The sequence below is a fragment of the Pseudopipra pipra genome, chromosome 24 (assembly GCF_036250125.1).
Source record: "Pseudopipra pipra isolate bDixPip1 chromosome 24, bDixPip1.hap1, whole genome shotgun sequence".
Lineage (NCBI taxonomy): Eukaryota > Metazoa > Chordata > Aves > Passeriformes > Pipridae > Pseudopipra > Pseudopipra pipra.
In genome coordinates this window covers 858,659-876,929 of record NC_087572.1, presented here as the reverse complement: position 1 = coordinate 876,929, position 18,271 = coordinate 858,659, and the positions used below count along the sequence as shown (strand labels likewise).

Genomic DNA, 18,271 nt, shown 5'->3' with positions numbered 1-18,271 from the left:
CTGGGGAGCAGTGACAGCCCCAGCAGGAGCTTGGGCAAGAGGCCACAGTGCTGGTCCCAGCCCCGGGCAGACTCTGGCTCCAGCCGGGGCACGCGGGCGGCTCCGTGCCCACCATGGGACAGGGACACGGAGCCACAGCCCGGGGCAGAGCCGGCCCCGTGCCCGGCAACTTCTCCCTGAGCCCTTGGATGTCAGCACTGGCACTAATGAAAATAAAATCGGGGGTTTTTTTGCTGGAAGAAGAGACATTGTTCTGGAGAGCACTTTCCCCCGAGTCAGCTCCTGTGTCTGTGTGTGACGGGCAGGGAGAAGCCAACGGGAACGTCTGGGCCTTCTCCTCGTTCAGGGAGGGGATTGGTTTTAAATCTTCAAACTGTTTTCTCCTCTCTCTATTAACTAAACAGCTTGGAAGCCTCGACTGCAGCAGTCCCTGGTCATCCAGGGGTCTGGGTCGGTCCTGCTTGTGGGGAGCTGCTCACCATGGAGGGCACAGGATCCGGGTTGGGATGGGATGGGGGACAAGGTGGGATCGGGATGGGCTGTGTTTTGAGGGGTTCCAGAGCAGCCCCCAGTTGGTACCATCTGTGTAGTGGCAGGGCAGGTGTGGGGGCTTTAAAGACAACCCCCAGAGCCATCAGTTTGTAACAGAGCAGCTTTGAGGCAGCTGTGCAGGGATGGGGAGCCTTGGTGAGGTCAGGGCAGCCCAGAAGCAGCAGAGCAGCCCCTCACTGGGGTGGTAGGGTCAGGGTTAGGGTTGGGGTGCCCTGCTGACCACTTGCTGTGGCTCTGAGGTGCATCCATCCCCCTCAGGTGCACTGTGGGCTCAGGAATGCTCGTTAGACCCCCGCCTTAATTAATGGTGTTTGGGCAGGTGGCTTCCCTTGGGCTTTTGAAACCCTCTCTGGTCCTAGAACTCCTGGTCTCTCACGAGCTCCTGTTTTCTCACAAACAGCCTCCAGTCTTCATTTTTCTGCCTGAACAACAGCCCGAGTGGAATCATATTTTTGTTACTGGATTTTTTGAGGAAGACTCCCGTAGCTCCCAACTGGAATTGTGGCCAGGATGGAAATTCACTTGTGACTGAAGTCAGTCATCTCCTGACCCTGCAACCAGTGGTCCTGAGTGAGACCCTTTTGAGCTCTCCCGGGCTGCATGTGCCAGCACCTCCCTCGGAGTGGGATGAATCTCGGAGCTCACGGACTCTCCTGTTTGTGATCCCAGAGGACCAACAACGACAGAGCCTGGGCTGATCCCCCCCAGCTGCTCGAGGCTCAGCCCTTCACCACTGAGAAGATGCCTCAATGTGAGTATTTCACTGAACTCAAATTTCTCACAGGTCTGTTCCTTCCTTGTGTCCATGTGCGTGTGCATTATGAGTGTTGCCTCTTTGGATTTATAATTAATTTACGGTTATAGAAAATCACATTTGAATCATTTTGCCAGAGTTAAATTAGCCAATTGATCAAGGGCTGCTGTTGCTGTGTTAATGAGATATTGTCATGATTAAGTGTTGATAAATCCTTTAGACTTAAACCAGTGATCCAGTCTGAGGCTAAATTTAGCCAGGGAATCCTCTCTGCACCTTGTCACTCAGCTCAGGGGGTCTCCCTTAGCCCTTTGCACCCCTGACTTTTCCCTCCTTTCCTTTTTGTGTCCCCATTTCCGCCTAAATCATTGGAGATTGCTTTTAATCCAGTTTTCCTTGGTGTGCTTTACCTGCACCGTAAGCAGCAGAGTGACAGAGTTGTATCAAACCTGCTTTTGCTGGTGATTCTTCAAGCCTCCCAAACCCCTCATTCACGACAGGCTGAGGGAAACAGGGACTGTTCCAGCGGCTCCCTTCCTTGGAAGCCACAATTAAAACTATTTTAAAAGAAAACAAGCATTTCTCATCAAAATTCCTGCCTGTTCCTGGCTCTCATTGTTGGCTAAGTCTGCTAAGCACCAGCAGCCTCCCAAGCTGCCTCCAGGCAAACCCACCTTGCTGGGTCCTCAAAGTTGGGAAAATTGACATTTTCTGTGGGAAATTTGTGCTTTTTGTGGAAATTCAGGAACGCTGGAGCAGCACTGCCCTGCTGCCCGGGGTTTCTGGGATGCAGAGAGCTCATGGCTTTGTTGTTTGTGGTGCAAAGAGGGTGCCTGAGCCGTACCCATCCTGTGGGTGCTCCGGCACCATTTTGGGTGGATCCCAGCCCCGGAGGGCACTGTGTCCCTGTGCCACATCCTGTGCCACCGGCAGCTGAGGGGTGGCTTCCAGAGGGGAAGGGAGCTGCTGTGGTTTGAATTATTGGGATTTGGTTGTGTGGGGTCTGGACCATCCCATGCCAAGAGAGCACCAACATCATGGCACAGGGCCAGGAATGGTGGAGTGGCCGATGTCACCCTTATTCCCTGCAACTGTAGTACCAGGGTTGCCCCTTCCCATCCCAGCTGGCACGAGCTGCTGCTGCCTAAACGTCCAAAGCACCACGGTGACCTGGGAACACGAACCTGACCAGGAGATGAACCGTGCCCCTGCCCCAGCCACTCCTCGTCCCTGCACATGCTGCCGGTGCCAGTCAGTGCTGGAAGCAGGGACGTTTTCCCTGCATTTCCCCTTGCCCAGCTCTCAGCAGCCGCCTCCGGCGCGGCGTGGCTTTCACAGGGCCGGATCAGCTCCGCAGCCGGGCAGAGCGTGGGAGGAGGGTGCTGGTCCCACTTAGGAAACACAGAACAATAAAAGAGGAACAATGGAGCTTCCTTCCTGTCACCCCAAATACCAAACGCCACCAGAATGTGGCACCGCTCCGAGCGGCGCTGCCGGGGCCGCCCCTGCGTCCCCTGGCCCGGGGGAGGAACTGCAGACACCTCCTCCTCCTCTTCCTCGCCCTGGCAAGGGATGCTGCGGGAGGGCGGGTGCCAAGGAGCGTCGCCAAAGGGCTGCCCTGACCCGGCGCTGCTGCCAGAGGCATTCCCAGCTTTGGAAACCGCGTTCGGGCCAGGGCAGGGGGTTTGCAGCGCGGCCGTGCCTTGGGAGAGGATTCTGTGAACTGCCTGGGCTTCCAGGGCAGCCAAACACGTGTCACAGCCAGCCCCGGGGCCCGGGAGGGGTTATAAAAGCATCCAGTTACCCAAATTTGCCGGACCCTTATCAGGTAGAGACCACGTTCTCATGGGTTTGGTACCCGGGTGGTGCCAAGCACAGGGAGATGCTGGGCCAGGTCAGACAGAGGTGGGAATCCTGTGAGGGATGGATCCATCCCTGGCTGGCACCCACCCCCCGAGCATCCTGTTCCTGGCTGTGGTGGGTGCTCAGGGATATGGTGTCAGAGCCCCCTGAGGGGCTGGGGCTGGTGCCAGCCTGTCCCCCTGGCACTGCCCACACCTTGGCTGCTCGGGGCCACCGGCACCGTGCCAGCCCTGCCAACAAACCCCATCCCCACTGCACGAGCCCTCGTGGGTGAAACATCCTCTGCACAGCCCCAGCGAGCACCCAGCACCCCGGGCAAGCACATCTGGCTGAAAGCTGTGGGAATTGCCCCGGCAGTGAGGACACCAGCCCGGAAACGCTTCCCTCCGGAGAGACTCCCCTGTCCCATCCCGGATCCTCTCCTGGCACCAGCCCTGCCCCTTCAGTGGGTACTGGGCTGTGGGATCTGCAAAGGGATGGTGCCCGGGGCTGTCCCCTGCCCCAGTTTGGGTGTCAGGAGCAGGGCTGGGAGCTTTGCTTGCCAGCGGTGAGGGGAGAAGGGATCACCTTGCTCTGTGCTGGCACAAGGGCAGGATGGGGTGCTGTGGGCACGAGGCAGTGGGGAGCATGGCAGTGGGGAGGCAGCAGGTTGTCCAGCACTGGCCAGGTTGTCTCCACACTGGGGACATGAACTGGTTTAAACCCTCACACTGGACCCTGAGTCACACACAGGACTTCAGCTCCTGCCAGTGCACTCCATGAGGACACCAGCCAGCGTCCCACTTTCCTGCTGGAGGGAACAGTGCTGGAGGAGGGCAAGGGCTAGAAAAGCTCCTTCCACCTCTGAAGGCACTGTGGCAACTAAAGTTCCTGCATCCTGTTGTTGTGGGAGCCGGGGATGGGGTTGGGATGTGGTGCTGTGGCTGGGACCTGGGGCGTGGGTGATGCAGGGTCTGTCTGCTGCCATCTCAGGGTGCTCAGGCTGGCGAGGGCACACTGGGGGCACACGGGGGCTGGGCATGGCAGGGGGCTCACCCCAGGCCCTGGGGTCCTGCAGCATCACTCTCCAGCACCACTCCCACGCCGTGTCACCCCCCTCAATTTGTTGCTGTTGTCATCTCCAATATCGCACAGGGAAGTGGGAGGCTGGAAGTCGCCTCTTTTCCTGCCAGGTTAAATCGCTCTCCAGGAATGTCTATTATTCCCACAAGTCAACTTTCCCCTCTGTGGTATGTGTCAGGGGTCAGGGCTGGCACCACATGAAAGCCACGGGTATTCAATAACCGAGAGCCGTGGAAAGGCTTCGGTCCAAGCCCAGCCACGTTGGGGTTTATTGATGCAGATGCCTTTCCCCATTTGTTTCCTATAAACAGCACATGGTAATATTTAGTAGGTTTCAAACAGAGCTTTTTGCATATTCTCCCTTGTCTGCAGCGAGCTGCTCAGTAGTAGACAGTTTTAATTTACTTAATGCTATTTCTGCTTTTTCTTCTTCCAGAAGGTCTGGGCTGGTTTTGACCCAGTCGCCCCAGCAAATTACTGTAATTCCCAGGGGACTGGGAACAAGAGTCCGGGATCCACTCCCAAGGACACGGGACCTCACTCCCCCCAGACCCTCTGGGGGACAGTCTCAGGAGCTGGGTGGGTTTGGGGGCTGTTTGGGGCCATCCTGGCTGGCCAGGCCTGGCTCCTGCTGCTGGCAGGGCTGGTGGCACGTGACAGTCACCAGCTCCAGCCAGAGGGGAAAAGCCACTTCATTGCAAAAGCTGCCACCTCCCCGTCCTCGGGGCTGGCAGATACGGGGCACAGCCCCGGGTGCTCAGTGCCCAGGGCCGAGAGAGGCTGCAGGGTGACCCTGGAGTGGGGGATGGCCACCAGCACAGGGCAGAGGTGCCCACTGGCACAGAGCAGGGCTCCTGGGGAGCACTTACAAGAGCAAGGGAGGCACAAACTCCCGCTCCTGGAGAGCAGCCGTCGCTGTCCCTTGTCTCCACACTCCCGGCAGCAGCAGCTCGTGGCCAATGCCAGCCATGGAGCAGCACTGAGCTGGCACTGGGGCTGGGGGGGGAGGGCAGAGGTGATTTTTGGCCACTGGGAATGCCCACAAACAGCTCTGCAGTGGCTGCCTCGGGCCATTGAGGACACAGGAGCATTCACAGGGCAGAGAAAGGCCAGTCCCCAAGCCGGCCACACCGAGCGTCTGCTGCCCCCAGTGCCACAGCCCTCCGTGTGCAGAATACTGGGCAGGTTCCTCCAGGCAGCAGCTCCCAGGAGCGCCGGCAGCCAGGAATTCTTGCTGTGGTGCTGCTGTTGCCCTGCCAGCCCTGGGCACCCCATCACCACTGTCACTTTGCCAGCCCTGGCTGCCACTCCACACCAGCACCCGCCACCAGAACAAAGGCAAGAGGAGACCAAAGAGTTGACACCGGGATTCTTTTAATGCAATTGCTTCTAAAATGCAGCTTTAAAGAGATGTGGAATGGTCAAAACAATGAGAAACAAGGGATGGTTTTGAGCTCTGCAACGTGACTGTGCAGCACCTCTGACCCCAACACCCACCGGCCACCGCTGCGCTTCAGTGTTGTTCTCTGGCTGCTCTTACAGTGACTCACTGGCCCTTCACATCTCACAGGGCATCCAAAGGGACTCACTTGGGCCAAAGAGGAACAGGGTGACTCATTCAGCACCAGATGACCCAACATTCATCCAGAGAACCCAAACAAGAGCAGCAGGAGCAGCAGGTCACTCCCTCTCACCTCACACTCAGGCATCAACCCACACAGGTACTGGAGCTCCCCGTGACCTCTGTGGGGCTGTGCCTTCATGCTACGTAAAGTGATTTGGGAACCCAATGTCTCACTCTGTTTTCTGACTCTGGGTGGCAGAGGAAGCTGATTTTCCAGTCTCTTGCTTTTTGTTATCTAACACTACTTTGTGTATTTTACAGATCAGCAGGTGCCACAGGTCGCCAGTCACAGAACATGGGAAATTCTGCTGCAGCCTGAACATGTGTGAGAACAAACCCCAGCACCACCTCCACACCATGCAGTTTACACACCCCAACAGCAGAAGAGAGTCTGAAATGCCTTTAACATCTCCCAGGCCTGAGCCTGAGTTTGGTTCCCACTGTGGATCACCGATGCCATCTGAGCCACCCTTGCCTTTCTCCACGTAAAGTATTTCCTGCTGCTCCACTGCAGTTTAACATCTCCCTTCCCGAGAGGGGAGTGGTGAGGTTGCTGGGGAAGGGACACTGGAAAGGTCACAGGACTCCCAAATCTGCCATCCTCTGTGGTGCCACAGCCCCCCACCCAGTGCCAGCACTGCAGCAGCTCTCCTGAGCCAGCCCTTTGGATCAAGCTTGCATGTACCAGTCACCCCAGAATCAAGTGCAGGAAGCCAGTTTGGTCTACAGAAATACTACACACTTTTCTCCCAATGGATTTTAAACACCTCATTTAAGGAAGGACAGGGTTTAGCAGGGAATTTGTGGGCTCTCATCGCTTGGTCTCCAATTCTGGACATCCAGCACCGATCCAGACGTGAACAGACTGGAGCTCTCCTGGACTCTGAGCAGTTGTTCTCACACAGCCCAGGTCACAACTGGAAACTGAGCATAGGAAGCCTCTGGGGAGTAGGAAAAGCACATCAGCTGATGAAAAAGCTTTAGAATGAACCTGGGAAATAAACACCAACCAGAAAATCATCTTCTACAGAGGATGGAAGTGACAGTAGAAGAAGAAAATGACATCTGAAACAGTCAGTGAGTCAGTCTGAGTGTGCAGGGGCAGGAGATCCCTGTGGGCCTGTGAGGAAAGCTAATGGCCAAGCCCAGCTGGTCCCTCCAGTCCCCAGGGAGGGGGCTGTGGTTCACTCTTCCCCAGCTGGAAGGTTGTCTTCAATCCTCCTGATGAACTTCATCCGTATTTCTGTGACACTGTCACCCTTCAGCGTGTCCTGCACAAACTTCACATCCACAGCCATCTGCACCTGAGGGAGGGGAGAGGAGAGGGGAGCTGGGATCTCCCTTTGCACAGCAGCCTCTCCAGGCACTGAATGATCCTGGAGCACCAGCTTAAGGACTCTGAGGGCACGGCATGACATGCAGGGCTCTACAGACTCCGAAATTTGAGACACAGCTGCTCTGCTGTCCCAGCCAGTTCCCTGGGAATGCACTTCAAGGCCAAAGCAAAACCAGAAGTCACGAACATGGGCTAGAATCAAAGTATCTGCTGACACCTGGCTATCCACACCCCCATCCCACGGGAAGAGAGACATGGCTCACCATTTCCAGGGCACCCCGCAGCACTCCACAGAGCAGGTTGGAGTAGATGAGGGTTGAGTGGTTGTCAGGGAGCTCCACAAAGTCCACTAAGGGATTGTTTTCCAGGATCAGGGAGAACTCGTCACCCCCAGGGCTCCAGTTGGTGATGCTGGGAGTGATGCCCAGGTACATCTTAAATGCAATCTGTTGTGTCAAACAGAGGAGGAACAAGAACATGTGAGGAAACAGCACAGCCTTACCTACGTAAAATTACTGAAGGGGTTTGCAAACACCTCTCCTTTCTCCCAGTTCCCACCAGCCAGCAGTAGTTGGGCTAAATCTCTCTTTTTCATCCCCAAAATCTCAGCCAGACTCTCAGAACAGTCCCATGGGCAGTAAATATTCCATCCTCACATGCAAAGCCCCACCAAAACCTGAGCAGGCTGTGCTTGGACGTTCACCTTTGCAATAACATCAGCAGTCTCACGGAAATCGTGGCACCTGCCGACGTTGGAGCGGGCCAGGAAGTCCTCGATGAGCCGGACCCCGATGTTGTAACCCCTGGGAAGGGACCAGAGCAACAGCTTTAGGAAGGCAACAAATCTTTGTAAAAGAAGACAGCGGAGAAGAAAAGCTGAATCTGAGAAAGGTCAGTGTTGAAATAACTTCAGCCTGCCGGGACTTTGCTCCCAGAGCAGCACACAGGGATGTGATCCCTGCTGTGGTCCCAGCTCTGGCACAGCTCCCACGTGGCAGATCCACCCCCACCCCTGGAGCCACTCACATCTTGTCCAGCTGCTTGTTGACGTCGTCGTCGTTCTCGTAGTCCTTGCAGAGCTGGGTGACCAGGGCGCCGTAGGTCAGCGTGAACAGCTCCGAGTTCTGCAGGGGAAAAGGGACTCACCCACGGAACCTGCCCCGGCACAGGGAGGGGACAGACACCTGCTGCATTCCCAAAGGAATATGGTGCTTAATCAGGAGGGATCCCAGCTCCAGTTTGGGCAACAACTTCACTCTCCTCAGAACGGGGCTCTGAGCAACCTGGTCTAGTGGAAGACGTCCCTGCCTACGGACGAGCTTTAAGGTCCCTTCCAACCCAAACCACTCTGGGATTCTGGGAAAGAGCCCAACAGCTCCTGGATGGCTCGAGGTGCCATGCCAGGGCCCTGAATTTACCTCAGCCACTGGCCTAGAGCTGAGATCTGGCTCAAGCCTGTGTTTCACCAACACGTTACAAACGGGCAGCGCTCAGCGGGCTCCAGCTCTGGTCCTTTCAACAGGCCAAAAATGCTCCTCCAGCCAGGGATTTATAACACTCTGTACCAAGAAACAAGACTCATCCGGTCCCTAGAAAGTTTTCTGGGCACAGAATTTGCTTCACAGATTAAAATCAGCTCCTCAGACCCAGCAGAGAGGCTCAGGGAGGATGATCCCAGGCCAGCTCAGCACTCGAGTGCTGTGCACATCCAGGAACAAAGTCACTCAGGTTTTCTTTGCACAGTTGTCAGATTTGCAGAAAATTTGCAGAAAGGGGGAAAAGTTCTCCTCTCCCAGCCACCACCTTCGATCCTCACCCTGAAATGATGTCAAAGAGCATTTTTTGGGAGCCATCAAGCCAGACCAACAAACTCTGCAAAAGGAAGTGTTCTGGGGAACACACGAACCCCCAGCACTGGTTTCTGCTGTCAGTTTTGGCATGCAGGGGGATCAGAGGGGCTGATCTGGGATCTGTCACCTACCATGAGCTGCAGAGAGGCAGAAGGTGAAATGAATGGCAAATACCAATACTAGAGAATGAAAGCAGCAGCAGGCAGGGAGGGAAAAGAGACAAGATCAGAGTTAAGAGACAACACAGACCACGACGAGTTCACACAAAGCCACAACAAACACACGGAGGAATCACCCCCAAAAAGAAACTGGGTTGGTAGAGGACACAGGGAATTCCACCTTGTCTTGTTCCTTGATTAGGAAGAAATTCCTCCCTGTGAGGGTGGGGAGGCCCTGGCACAGGTTGCCCAGAGAAGCTGTGGCTGCCCCATCCCTGGAAGTGTCCAAGGCCAGGTTGGACAGGGCTTGGACAACCTGGGATAGTGGAAGGTGTCCCTGCCCATGGCAGGGGGTGGAAGTAAATGGTCTTTAAGGTCCCTTCCAACCCAAACCATTCCATGATTCTGGAATTGCCATTTCCAAGGAGCAACAACAACCAAAAGACTTCAGGTAAGAAAAGAACCAGTCAGGCTCCTTGGAACTTTTGCCCCACTTTGGCTCTAAAGAACTGACACATTCTTTGGGGTTTTTTTGCTTAAAATTCTGCTTTTCTCTTGGAAAACTAAAGGTTGGGCATGTTCACACCAGTGGAAGGACGAGGTGGAAGTTCCTTTGGCTCAGCTGGACTCAGACACTTGGCAGAGAATTTAACATTCATGCAGAACAGGTTGTGAGGGTGTCAGTGGTTTTAGTAAAGACAGAGGTGGAGGGGAGGGGGATGGAAGGGGGGAATCCAGCTGTCCCCAGCCCAGGGTCTGTCACTGAGTGAGGCCACCGAGGGGGTCACCTGCTGTTGGCAGCCCCAGCACACCCAAAGTGGGCACAGTCATTGCCTGAGACGCTGCTGTTCACGCAACTCCAAACGAGGCAAACCTCTACATTTGTTTTTGTGCGGAAATTCTTCATTTTCAGCCCATCTGACGGAATTAAAGTGCCCAAAGCTTTTCCCACTGTTTGTGTTACTTCCCACTGCAGACCAGTCCACAGTGTCCACACTGCGTAACTGTTCTGTGGCCACAAAAGTGTCAGAATTCCAATGAATTAACACCAATTCCATAAATAATCGTTGCGTTTAAGGAGCTGAATCCCTGGAAGAGGATTCCCCCACGGCACGGAGGGGCAGCTCAGCCTGACCCAGCCCCTCCACACGGCCAGAGAGGGAGAAAAAAAATAACCCAGATTTTATTTTTTTATTACCGATTTTGCATTAAAAACTAATTAATTCGACCCCGAATTCGAGCCGAGCTCTGCAGCTTTGGGCTCCATCTCGCAGTTCCTGGCTCAGTGGATAATGGGGTTGGAGAGGGGAAGCGTTTTGGGTGTGAAGGCCCCACGAACGGGCGCGCCTGGTGCCGGTGCCGGCTGATCGCTGCCGGGCCCTGCCGCCCTGGGCACTCACCCCCGCCCCGGGCCGCGCCCCGCGCTCGCCGCCCCGGCCCCGCCGGGCCCCGCCGTTACCATTTTCTTGCTCTCGGTGCCGCGCCCGCCCTGTCGCGACATCGTGTCCGCCCGGCCCGGCCCGGTCCGGCCCCGCGGCTCCGCTCCGAGCGCGGGGCACCGCGGGCCGCGCGGGGCATGCTGGGACCCGCAGTCCGCGCCGAGCCGCCGTCCGCGTTCCGCCCGCAGTGCGGGACTACAACCCCGAGGGTGCACCGCGCGCGGCCTCCCCCGCCGCGAGAGCCGGCCAATCGCGGCGAGCGGGAAGGGTCAGCTGACCGCGCTGCGCCCGCCGCAAGGGGGCGCCCCCGCCCCGCCGAGGCCCCGCCGGGGCCCCGCCGGGCCCGGTCGGTTCCGCCCCCCAGCCCGGGCCTGCAGGGCCCGCTGCCCCCCGGCCCCGGTCCCCTCAGCACCGCTGACCTGCTCCCTCCTCCCGCTCCCCCCGGCCCCGGTACCCCCGGCACCGCTGACCTGCTCCCTCCTCCCGCTCCCCCCCGGCCCCGGTACCCCCGGCACCGCTGACCTGCTCCCTCCTCCCGCTCCCCCCCGGCCCCGGTACCCCCGGCACCGCTGACCTGCTCCCTCCTCCCGCTCCCCCCCGGCCCCGGTACCCCCGGCACCGCTGACCTGCTCCCTCCTCCCGCACCCTCCCCGGGCCCGCTCCCGCCGGGCCCGTCGGTCCCGAGCCGGCGCCCGCCGCAGGGGCCCTCCCGCGGCCCCCCGGCCCCGGTGAGGGCGGTGCCGGGTCGGTGGCTCCTCGCGGAACGGGCCGTGGGCAGAGCGAGGCTCTGTCCGTGGGGAAAGGGCCCCTCCTGGGCTGCGGGCCCCGCTCCCAGCCCGGTCGCACACTGCCCCCTTGGAATGGGAGTGGAGTCGTGGAACGGCCTGAGCTGGAGGGACCCACCAGGACCACCCAGTCCCGCTCCCGTCCCTGCACAGACACCCCGAAATCCCACCCTGTGCCTGCGAGCGTTGTCCAAACGCTCCCCGAGCTCTGGCAGGGTCGGGGCTGTGACCGCTGCCCTGGGCAGCTGTTCCAGCGCCTTCCCGGCTGGCTCGGGGCTCTGGCAGAGGCTGGAGCCAGGGGAAAGGGCGGCGGGTGTCCCTGGGCTGCAGGAGCCCCGGGCTGCAGGAGCAGGAGCTGCTCGGGGCAGGTTTTCCTGCCCATGAGACACAAATGGCTCCACAGGAACGCGGCGGGGGACCAGCCTGGCCTGGGCTCCAGGGACTGCAGGGAATGCTTCCTGAAACAACCCAGCTCTCCCTGACCCTGCTCAGCCAGCACAGTCCCCGGAACACGGAGCTCTGCTCCCAGACGGGGTCTGCCTGGTGGTTTGTTTTTTTTTTTTCATTCATTCATTTAATCCGCCTGTTGTTTATTTATTCATTCCGTTATGTCTCTCCTCCAGACCTGTCCCTGAGCGAGTGGCTCGGCTGGGGCTGCGTGCCGGGGGCAGGACGTGCTGCGGGTGCAGAGGGACCCCCCCAGCGCCGCCGGCTGCTCAGGAATCCGGCAGCTGGGAGTGGGCTGGCTGTCCCCGCCGGGCCGGGAGCGCGGGGACCGGCCGGGCTGCGGGGCCCGCGGGCATTGCCTTACATGGCCGCGTCCCCGGGACACCGCGGGCTGTGCCGGCGGTGAGGCACCGGGCCTGGCACCGGGGCACGGTGGGGTCAGTCCGGGCTGGGGGGCTGCCAGCGGCACCTCCGTCGTGCCAGGGAGGTGATGGGATGTCTGTGCTCCCCGTCTCCACCCCTGCAGTGCCAGCTCCCCTCCTGCTCCCAGCCCCCAGTGCCACCTCGTGCTCTCTGCCACAGTGGCTCTGGTGCGCTGGTGGCCACTGGAGACTGTGGAATCATGGAGTGTCCTGAGTGCGAAGGGACCCACAAGGACCATCCAATCCAACCTCTGGCCCTGCACAGATACCCCAACAATCCCACCCTGTCCATGAGAGCATTGTCCAAATGCTCCTTGAGCTCTGGCAGGGTTGGTGCTGTACCCACTACCCTGGGGAGCCTGGTCAGTGCCCAACCACCCTCTGGGGGAAGAACCTTTCTCTGATACCCAGCCTAAGAAGACACCGTGTCCCTGGTCACCGCAGGAGTCCCTGGCAGTGCCCCGCCGAGCTGAGCTGGGCGGCACGTGGGGCACACAGGGCATCCCTGCTGGCACCTCGCTCTTTGGATCTCCTGGACGCCTGGTGGGGACCCTTCCCAGGTGGGGCAGCTCCCGCTGCAGCCGGGAGGCACCAGGAGCCGGGCGGCTCTGCGGGGTCCCGCTCGCAGACGGGAGATGCTCGAGGGGGGGGGCGGGTGGAACTGGAACGCCGCGACCTGTCCCCGGGGCGGGGCCCGGCTGCGCGGGGCTCGGGGGTCGCCGCCCCCAAACACAGACCCTGACGCATCCAGCTGATCGGTCCGGAGGGCGCCCGGGACCCGACAGAGCCCCAGGACCCCCGTCCCGTCCCGCCCCGCCGCGCTCCGCCCCGTCCGGGGGCGCAGGACCGGCTCCGCCACACTCCGCCCCGCCTCGCTCATCGCCGGGGCCGAGCCGGGCCATGCCGTGCGGGTCTCGGGGGCCGAGCCGGGCCATGCCGTGCGGGTCTCGGGGGCCGAGCCGGGCCATGCCGTGCGGGTCCCGGGGGCCGAGCCAGGCCATGCCGTGCGGGACCAGCCCGGGAGCGGCGCTGGCGCTGCGGGTCTTGGTGCTGTGCGCGGTGCTGTGCGCGGGCCCGGTGCGGGCGCGGCCGCCTCCCTTCCCCTTCTGGGACCCCGCGCTGCCCTGGCACAGCCGCCTCGACGACCTGCTGGGCCGGCTGAGCCCCGCCGAGCTGGTGCTGCAGGTGAGGGGGCAGCGGGACCCCCCCGGGGACCCCCGCGGGACCCCCCGCTCAGCGCCGCTGCCCCGCAGGTGGCGAGGGGGGGGGCGATGCGCAACGGCCCCGCGCCCCCCATCCCACGGTTGGGCATCGCGCCCTACAACTGGAACACGGAGTGTCTGCGGGGCGATGCCGAGGCGCCCGGGTGGGCCACGGCCTTCCCACAGGCGCTGGGGCTCGCTGCCACCTTCAGGTATGGGCACCGGGGCACCCGGGGGTGTGGGACGTGACCTTGTGAGATAGGACCCCCTCGTCCGCTCCCCCTGACACCCCCCTGCCGTCCCCACAGCCCTGAGCTCATCTACCGGGTGGCCAACGCCACGGCCACCGAGGTGAGAGCCAAGCACAACGACTTCGCCGCCACCGGCCGCTACGGGGACCACACCGGGCTCAGCTGCTTCAGCCCCGTCCTGAACATCATGAGACACCCGCTGTGGGGCAGGAACCAGGTGCCAGCGTGGGGGGGTGGCCCCTGGCTGGGATCAGGCCACGCAGGACCATGGCCAACCAGCTGGACGTGGCAGTGGGGACACGGGGCTGGGGGTCTCGGTGATGACCCGCCTGCACCTCGGCCAGGAGACCTACGGGGAGGACCCGTTCCTGAGTGGGGAGCTGGGCCGCAGCTTCGTGCAGGGGCTGCAGGGCCAGCACCCCCGCTACATCAAGGCCAGCGCCGGCTGCAAACACTTCAGCGTGCACGGGGGCCCTGAGAACATCCCCAAATCCAGGCTCAGCTTCGACGCCAAGGCGAGTGCGGCAGGTCCAGGGGTGGCAGGAGGGCGGGTGACACTCCGGGCACTCCTGACCCTGCTCTGCTGCGGCGCTTGCAGGTGCTGGAGCGGGACTGGCGCATGACCTTCCTGCCCCAGTTCCAGGCGTGTGTCCGTGCTGGTTCCTTCAGCTTCATGTGCAGCTACAACAGGTTGGGAGCACGGTAGGGGCCACATGGGCTGGGCTGCCCACGGCGTGGCCGGTGCCTGGCTCTCCGGGCTGCCCCATTCCCTCTCCGACAGGATCAACGGCGTTCCCGCCTGTGCCAACAAGAAGCTGCTGACGGACATCCTGCGTGGCGAGTGGGGCTTCGAGGGGTACGTGGTGAGCGACGAGGGGGCCCTGGAGCTCATCATGCTGGGGCACCACTACACACACACCTTCCTGGAGACAGCAGTCGGTGAGCTCACGGGCTGGGTGTGCGGTCCCTGGGCATCCCACGGCTGTGACGGGTGTTCTCCCTTCTCTCCGGCATGGCAGCCTCAGTCAACGCCGGCTGCAACCTGGAGCTCTCCTATGGCATGAGGAACAACATCTTCATGCACATCCCTCAGGCTCTGGCCATGGGCAACATCACGCTACAGGTGAGCCAAGGGGAGCAGGGCAAGGGGGGCAGGGAGCCCGGGCTGTCCCTGCCAAGCACAACCGAGGTTTTGGGGTTGGGGTCTCCGCAGATGCTGCGTGACCGAGTCCGGCCCCTCTTCTACACGCGGATGCGGCTGGGGGAGTTTGACCCCCCAGAGATGAACCCCTACAGTGCCCTGGACCTGAGCGTGGTGCAGAGCCCTGAGCACCGCAACCTCTCGCTGGAAGCTGCTGTCAAGAGCTTTGTGCTGCTGAAGAACATTCGGGGGACTCTGCCCCTGCGGGCCCAGGACCTGCCCGGCCAGCGCCTCGCGGTGAGCCCCTGCACGGGGCAGGCAGGGGGACACAGTGACCCAGGGGCTGCTGCTGGCTCTGTACCCTACTCACACAGGTGGCACAGGGCTGCCAGTGCCCACCGTCACCCCTCTGCCCTCCACAGGTAGTGGGTCCCTTCGCTGACAACCCCAGGGTGCTGTTTGGGGACTACGCGCCGGTGCCAGAGCCTCAGTACATCCACACTCCCCGGTGAGACACCGCAGTGCCACCTCGTGTTCCCCTGTCCTGGGCACTGCCTGGGGCTGCTGCTGGAGCCGCTCGTCCCTTCTCTGGGGGTCAGGGCAAGGGGGGCATCCCCAGTGTGCCCTGAACCTGGGGTAGAGCAGCCCCTGTGCCCTCTGCTCTTCCCTGGCACAGGAGGGGGCTGGAGACGCTGGGGGCCAACGTCAGCTTCGCGGCGGGCTGCGGCGAGCCCCGGTGCCGGCGGTACTCCCGGGCACAGGTGGTGAGGGCGGTGGGGACAGCTGATGTGGTGGTGGTCTGCCTGGGCACAGGTAGGTGGGAGCACCAGGTGGGCATTGCCAGGGGAAGGGGAGCGCTCTGGGAGAGAAGGGGTGCCCGTGAGCTCCCTCTGAGGCGGGCAGTGTCCCTCTGCCCTGTCTGCCTGCAGTGCCCCGGGTGGGTGTAAGGGGCTGTCCCTTGGCTGTCCCCATGCAGGGGTGGGTGTGGAGACAGAGGCGAAGGACCGGAGTGACCTGTCCCTGCCAGGGCACCAGCTGGAGCTGCTGCAGGACGCCGTGCAGGCAGGTAGGGGCTCTGTGGGGCCCAGCGAGTGGGGCCACAGCCCTCCCAGGTGTTGCCCATCCACAGGACACCCTGGAGCCATCCCAGCAGTGCCACTGCAGGGCTCTCAGTGACAGCCACCTCCCCGCAGCCGCCGGGCGCCCCGTCATCCTGCTGCTGTTCAACGCGGGGCCCCTGGACGTGGGCTGGGCACAGGCACACGATGGTGTGGGGGCCATCCTGGCCTGCTTCTTCCCTGCCCAGGCCACTGGCTTGGCCATCGCCAGGGTCCTACTGGGCAAGGCGGGGGCCAGCCCGGCCGGGCGGCTGCCGGCCACGTGGCCCGCGGGCATGCACCAGGTAAGGTGGGGTGCTGGTGGCACCTGTAGCCCTTTCCTGCCTCGGTGGCCAGAGCAGTGGTGGGATGCAGGGCTGGTGCTCGTCCATGGCCACCCAGCCCTGCCCTGCTCCACTGCCTTGTGTCCTTCAGGTGCCACCGATGGAGAACTACACCATGGAGGGACGGACGTACCGGTACTACGGGCAGGAGGCCCCGCTCTACCCCTTCGGGTACGGGCTCTCCTACACCACCTTCCACTATCGGGACCTGGTGCTGAGCCCCCTGGTGCTGCCTGTCTGTGCCAACCTCACCGTGTCTGTGGTGCTGGAGAACACGGGGCCGCGCGACGGCGAGGAGGTGGGCACAGCTGCTCTGCACTGAGCTGGCTGTACGGGCACAGATGTGCCCTGGCTCTCCCCTGCCAAGGGGCTGCCGGGGGGTCCCTGTGGCACTGACTCCTGTCCCTCCGGGCAGGTGGTGCAGCTGTACCTGCGCTGGGAGCAGTCGTCCGTGCCGGTGCCACGCTGGCAGCTGGTGGCTTTCCGGCGCGTGGCTGTGCCGGCCGGCCGGGAGACCAAACTGTCCTTCCAGGTGCTGGCCGAGCAGCGCGCGGTGTGGGCACGGGACTGGCTCCTGGAGCCTGGCACCTTCACCCTCTTTGCCGGGGGGCAGCAGCCGGGCCAGCGGACGCGGGCGCCCTCGGAGGTGCTGAGCGCGCGGTTCGGCGTCACCGGCGCGGCCCGGCCCCTGCGCGGGTGCTGACGGTGCAGTGGCAGCGGGGCGCTGGCCGAGGGAAGGGGTGCGAGGTGTGCCACGGGGAGCTCGGGGGTCGTCTGCCCTGCAATAAAGTGCTGGTGCTCCACGGTGGCTTTGTGGGGCCTCCTCCCCTCTGTCCCCCTGGCGCAGTGCTGGGATCCTCCTGCAGCAGGACCACAGTGCCCTTCCTCTGCCTGGTGCTTTCTCCCTCCTCCCATCCCTGTCCCACACCCTGCACCCCACACCCTGCCCATGCCCCACATAGGCCACCAGGCAGTGGCCGGGCAGCGTGTGCCGTGGCCGCACATGCCTGTGCCTCCCGCTCTATTTATAGCTGCTGGGCTGCTCCAGCACATTCCCTGTGCACAGGGAGTGGGTCACTGGCAGCCCTGGGAGGCTCGGGAGGGCAGGGACTGGCCTCTCTCGTGTGCGGGCAGGATCTGTCCCTGGCAGGGTACAGCCAGGGCAGAGGTGCAGCGGTGGGAGAGACCGAGCCCTGTGCTGGTCAGAGGGACAGATCCAGCCCTACAGCAGCTCAGGGGCTGTGGGACAGGGCTGGGATAGGATTCCTGAGGCAGTGCTGGCAGGGAGCCGGAGCCAGGCAGGAACTCCTCCGGATGGTGTTGGAGGACTGATCTCCTTCAGCCCTGGGGCCAGAGGCCAAGGTGGGGGTGGCGGGGAGCGCGTGGGGCTGCCCAGGCCTGACCCCATGACATCAGGACACTAATTACAGATGCGGCTTGGGATAATTAGAGAGCGGCGCGGGCTGTGGCAGGGCAGGGCAGGGCTCAGCCCATCGCTGGCCCATTTGTCACCGGCACCCACGGGGGACTGTCCTGCAGCAGCCGGGATTTGCCACCAGGCACGGTGTGGCCCCACGGCAAGATGCCGGTGGGCTGGTGGCTGCCCTGGCACGCTGCTGGCAACAGGCTCCTGCTGCACCCTGGGGCAGGACACAGGGACAGACACTCACCCCTGGGGTCCTGCTGGGTCACTGCCCCAGGGCTGGTGGGGGTCAGCTGGAGTGTTTTGGGGACAGGGGTTCAGATCAGCCCTCGTGGCCACAGTGCCACAGAGCAGCAGGGTAGGAGCAGCCTGTGGCCAGGGCAAAGTCCTCGGGCTGAGGAGAGAGGTGGGGGCAGAGGGGTGGGGAGCAGGTGGGATGGGGTGTCCCATGCAGTTCTTTGCCCGGAGGTGCCGGGGGGGGTTTGTTTGCCATCCTCATCCGTGTTTGCTCCCAGCTTCCC

General features: G+C 61.8%; 2 protein-coding genes across 3 annotated transcripts; one reads left to right on the top strand and one right to left on the bottom strand.

The window, feature by feature from the left end:
• Window positions 1–5,588: 5,588 nt before the first annotated feature.
• Window positions 5,589–10,803, bottom strand: TRAPPC3 (trafficking protein particle complex subunit 3). 2 transcript variants are annotated; one of them, XM_064635449.1, is made up of 6 exons: window positions 10,659–10,763; window positions 9,173–9,220; window positions 8,218–8,315; window positions 7,895–7,994; window positions 7,455–7,637; window positions 5,589–7,159 (listed from the first exon to the last, which is right to left on the bottom strand). In XM_064635449.1, exons 1-6 carry the CDS (start codon window positions 10,698–10,700, stop codon window positions 7,040–7,042), a joined length of 591 nt encoding a protein of 196 aa, XP_064491519.1. In that variant the 5' UTR covers window positions 10,701–10,763; the 3' UTR covers window positions 5,589–7,039. The 2 variants fall into 2 exon arrangements, with proteins under 2 accessions (XP_064491519.1, XP_064491520.1); XM_064635450.1 differs by lacking the exon at window positions 9,173–9,220 and having other exon boundaries at window positions 10,659–10,803.
• A 1,810-nt stretch (window positions 10,804–12,613) lies between these two features.
• On the top strand, window positions 12,614–17,135 carry LOC135402105 (uncharacterized). The gene is made up of 14 exons (XM_064634886.1): window positions 12,614–13,477; window positions 13,546–13,706; window positions 13,803–13,962; window positions 14,090–14,260; window positions 14,344–14,435; window positions 14,527–14,684; window positions 14,765–14,868; window positions 14,959–15,183; window positions 15,309–15,394; window positions 15,563–15,699; window positions 15,863–15,952; window positions 16,080–16,288; window positions 16,419–16,625; window positions 16,743–17,135. The coding sequence occupies exons 1-14, from the start codon at window positions 13,193–13,195 to the stop codon at window positions 17,028–17,030; spliced, it is 2,373 nt and encodes a 790-aa protein (XP_064490956.1). The 5' UTR covers window positions 12,614–13,192; the 3' UTR covers window positions 17,031–17,135.
• The last annotated feature ends 1,136 nt before the right edge of the window (window positions 17,136–18,271 follow it).

Excerpts from the sequence above, each read along its gene's own strand:
- TRAPPC3 (XM_064635449.1), bottom strand. The coding sequence starts at position 10,700 with ATGTCGCGACAGGGCGGGCGCGGCACCGAGAGCAAGAAAATG. Across the intron at positions 7,995-8,217 it reads AACAAGCAGCTGGACAAGAT|GGGTTACAACATCGGGGTCC; the intron begins GTGAGTGGCTCC and ends GTCCCTTCCCAG. Across the intron at positions 7,160-7,454 it reads TGCGGGGTGCCCTGGAAATG|GTGCAGATGGCTGTGGATGT; the intron begins GTGAGCCATGTC and ends CCCCTCCCTCAG.
- LOC135402105 (XM_064634886.1), top strand. The coding sequence starts at position 13,193 with ATGCCGTGCGGGTCTCGGGGGCCGAGCCGGGCCATGCCGTGCGGGTCT. Across the intron at positions 13,707-13,802 it reads GGGCTCGCTGCCACCTTCAG|CCCTGAGCTCATCTACCGGG; the intron begins GTATGGGCACCG and ends CCGTCCCCACAG. Across the intron at positions 15,184-15,308 it reads TGCCCGGCCAGCGCCTCGCG|GTAGTGGGTCCCTTCGCTGA; the intron begins GTGAGCCCCTGC and ends TGCCCTCCACAG.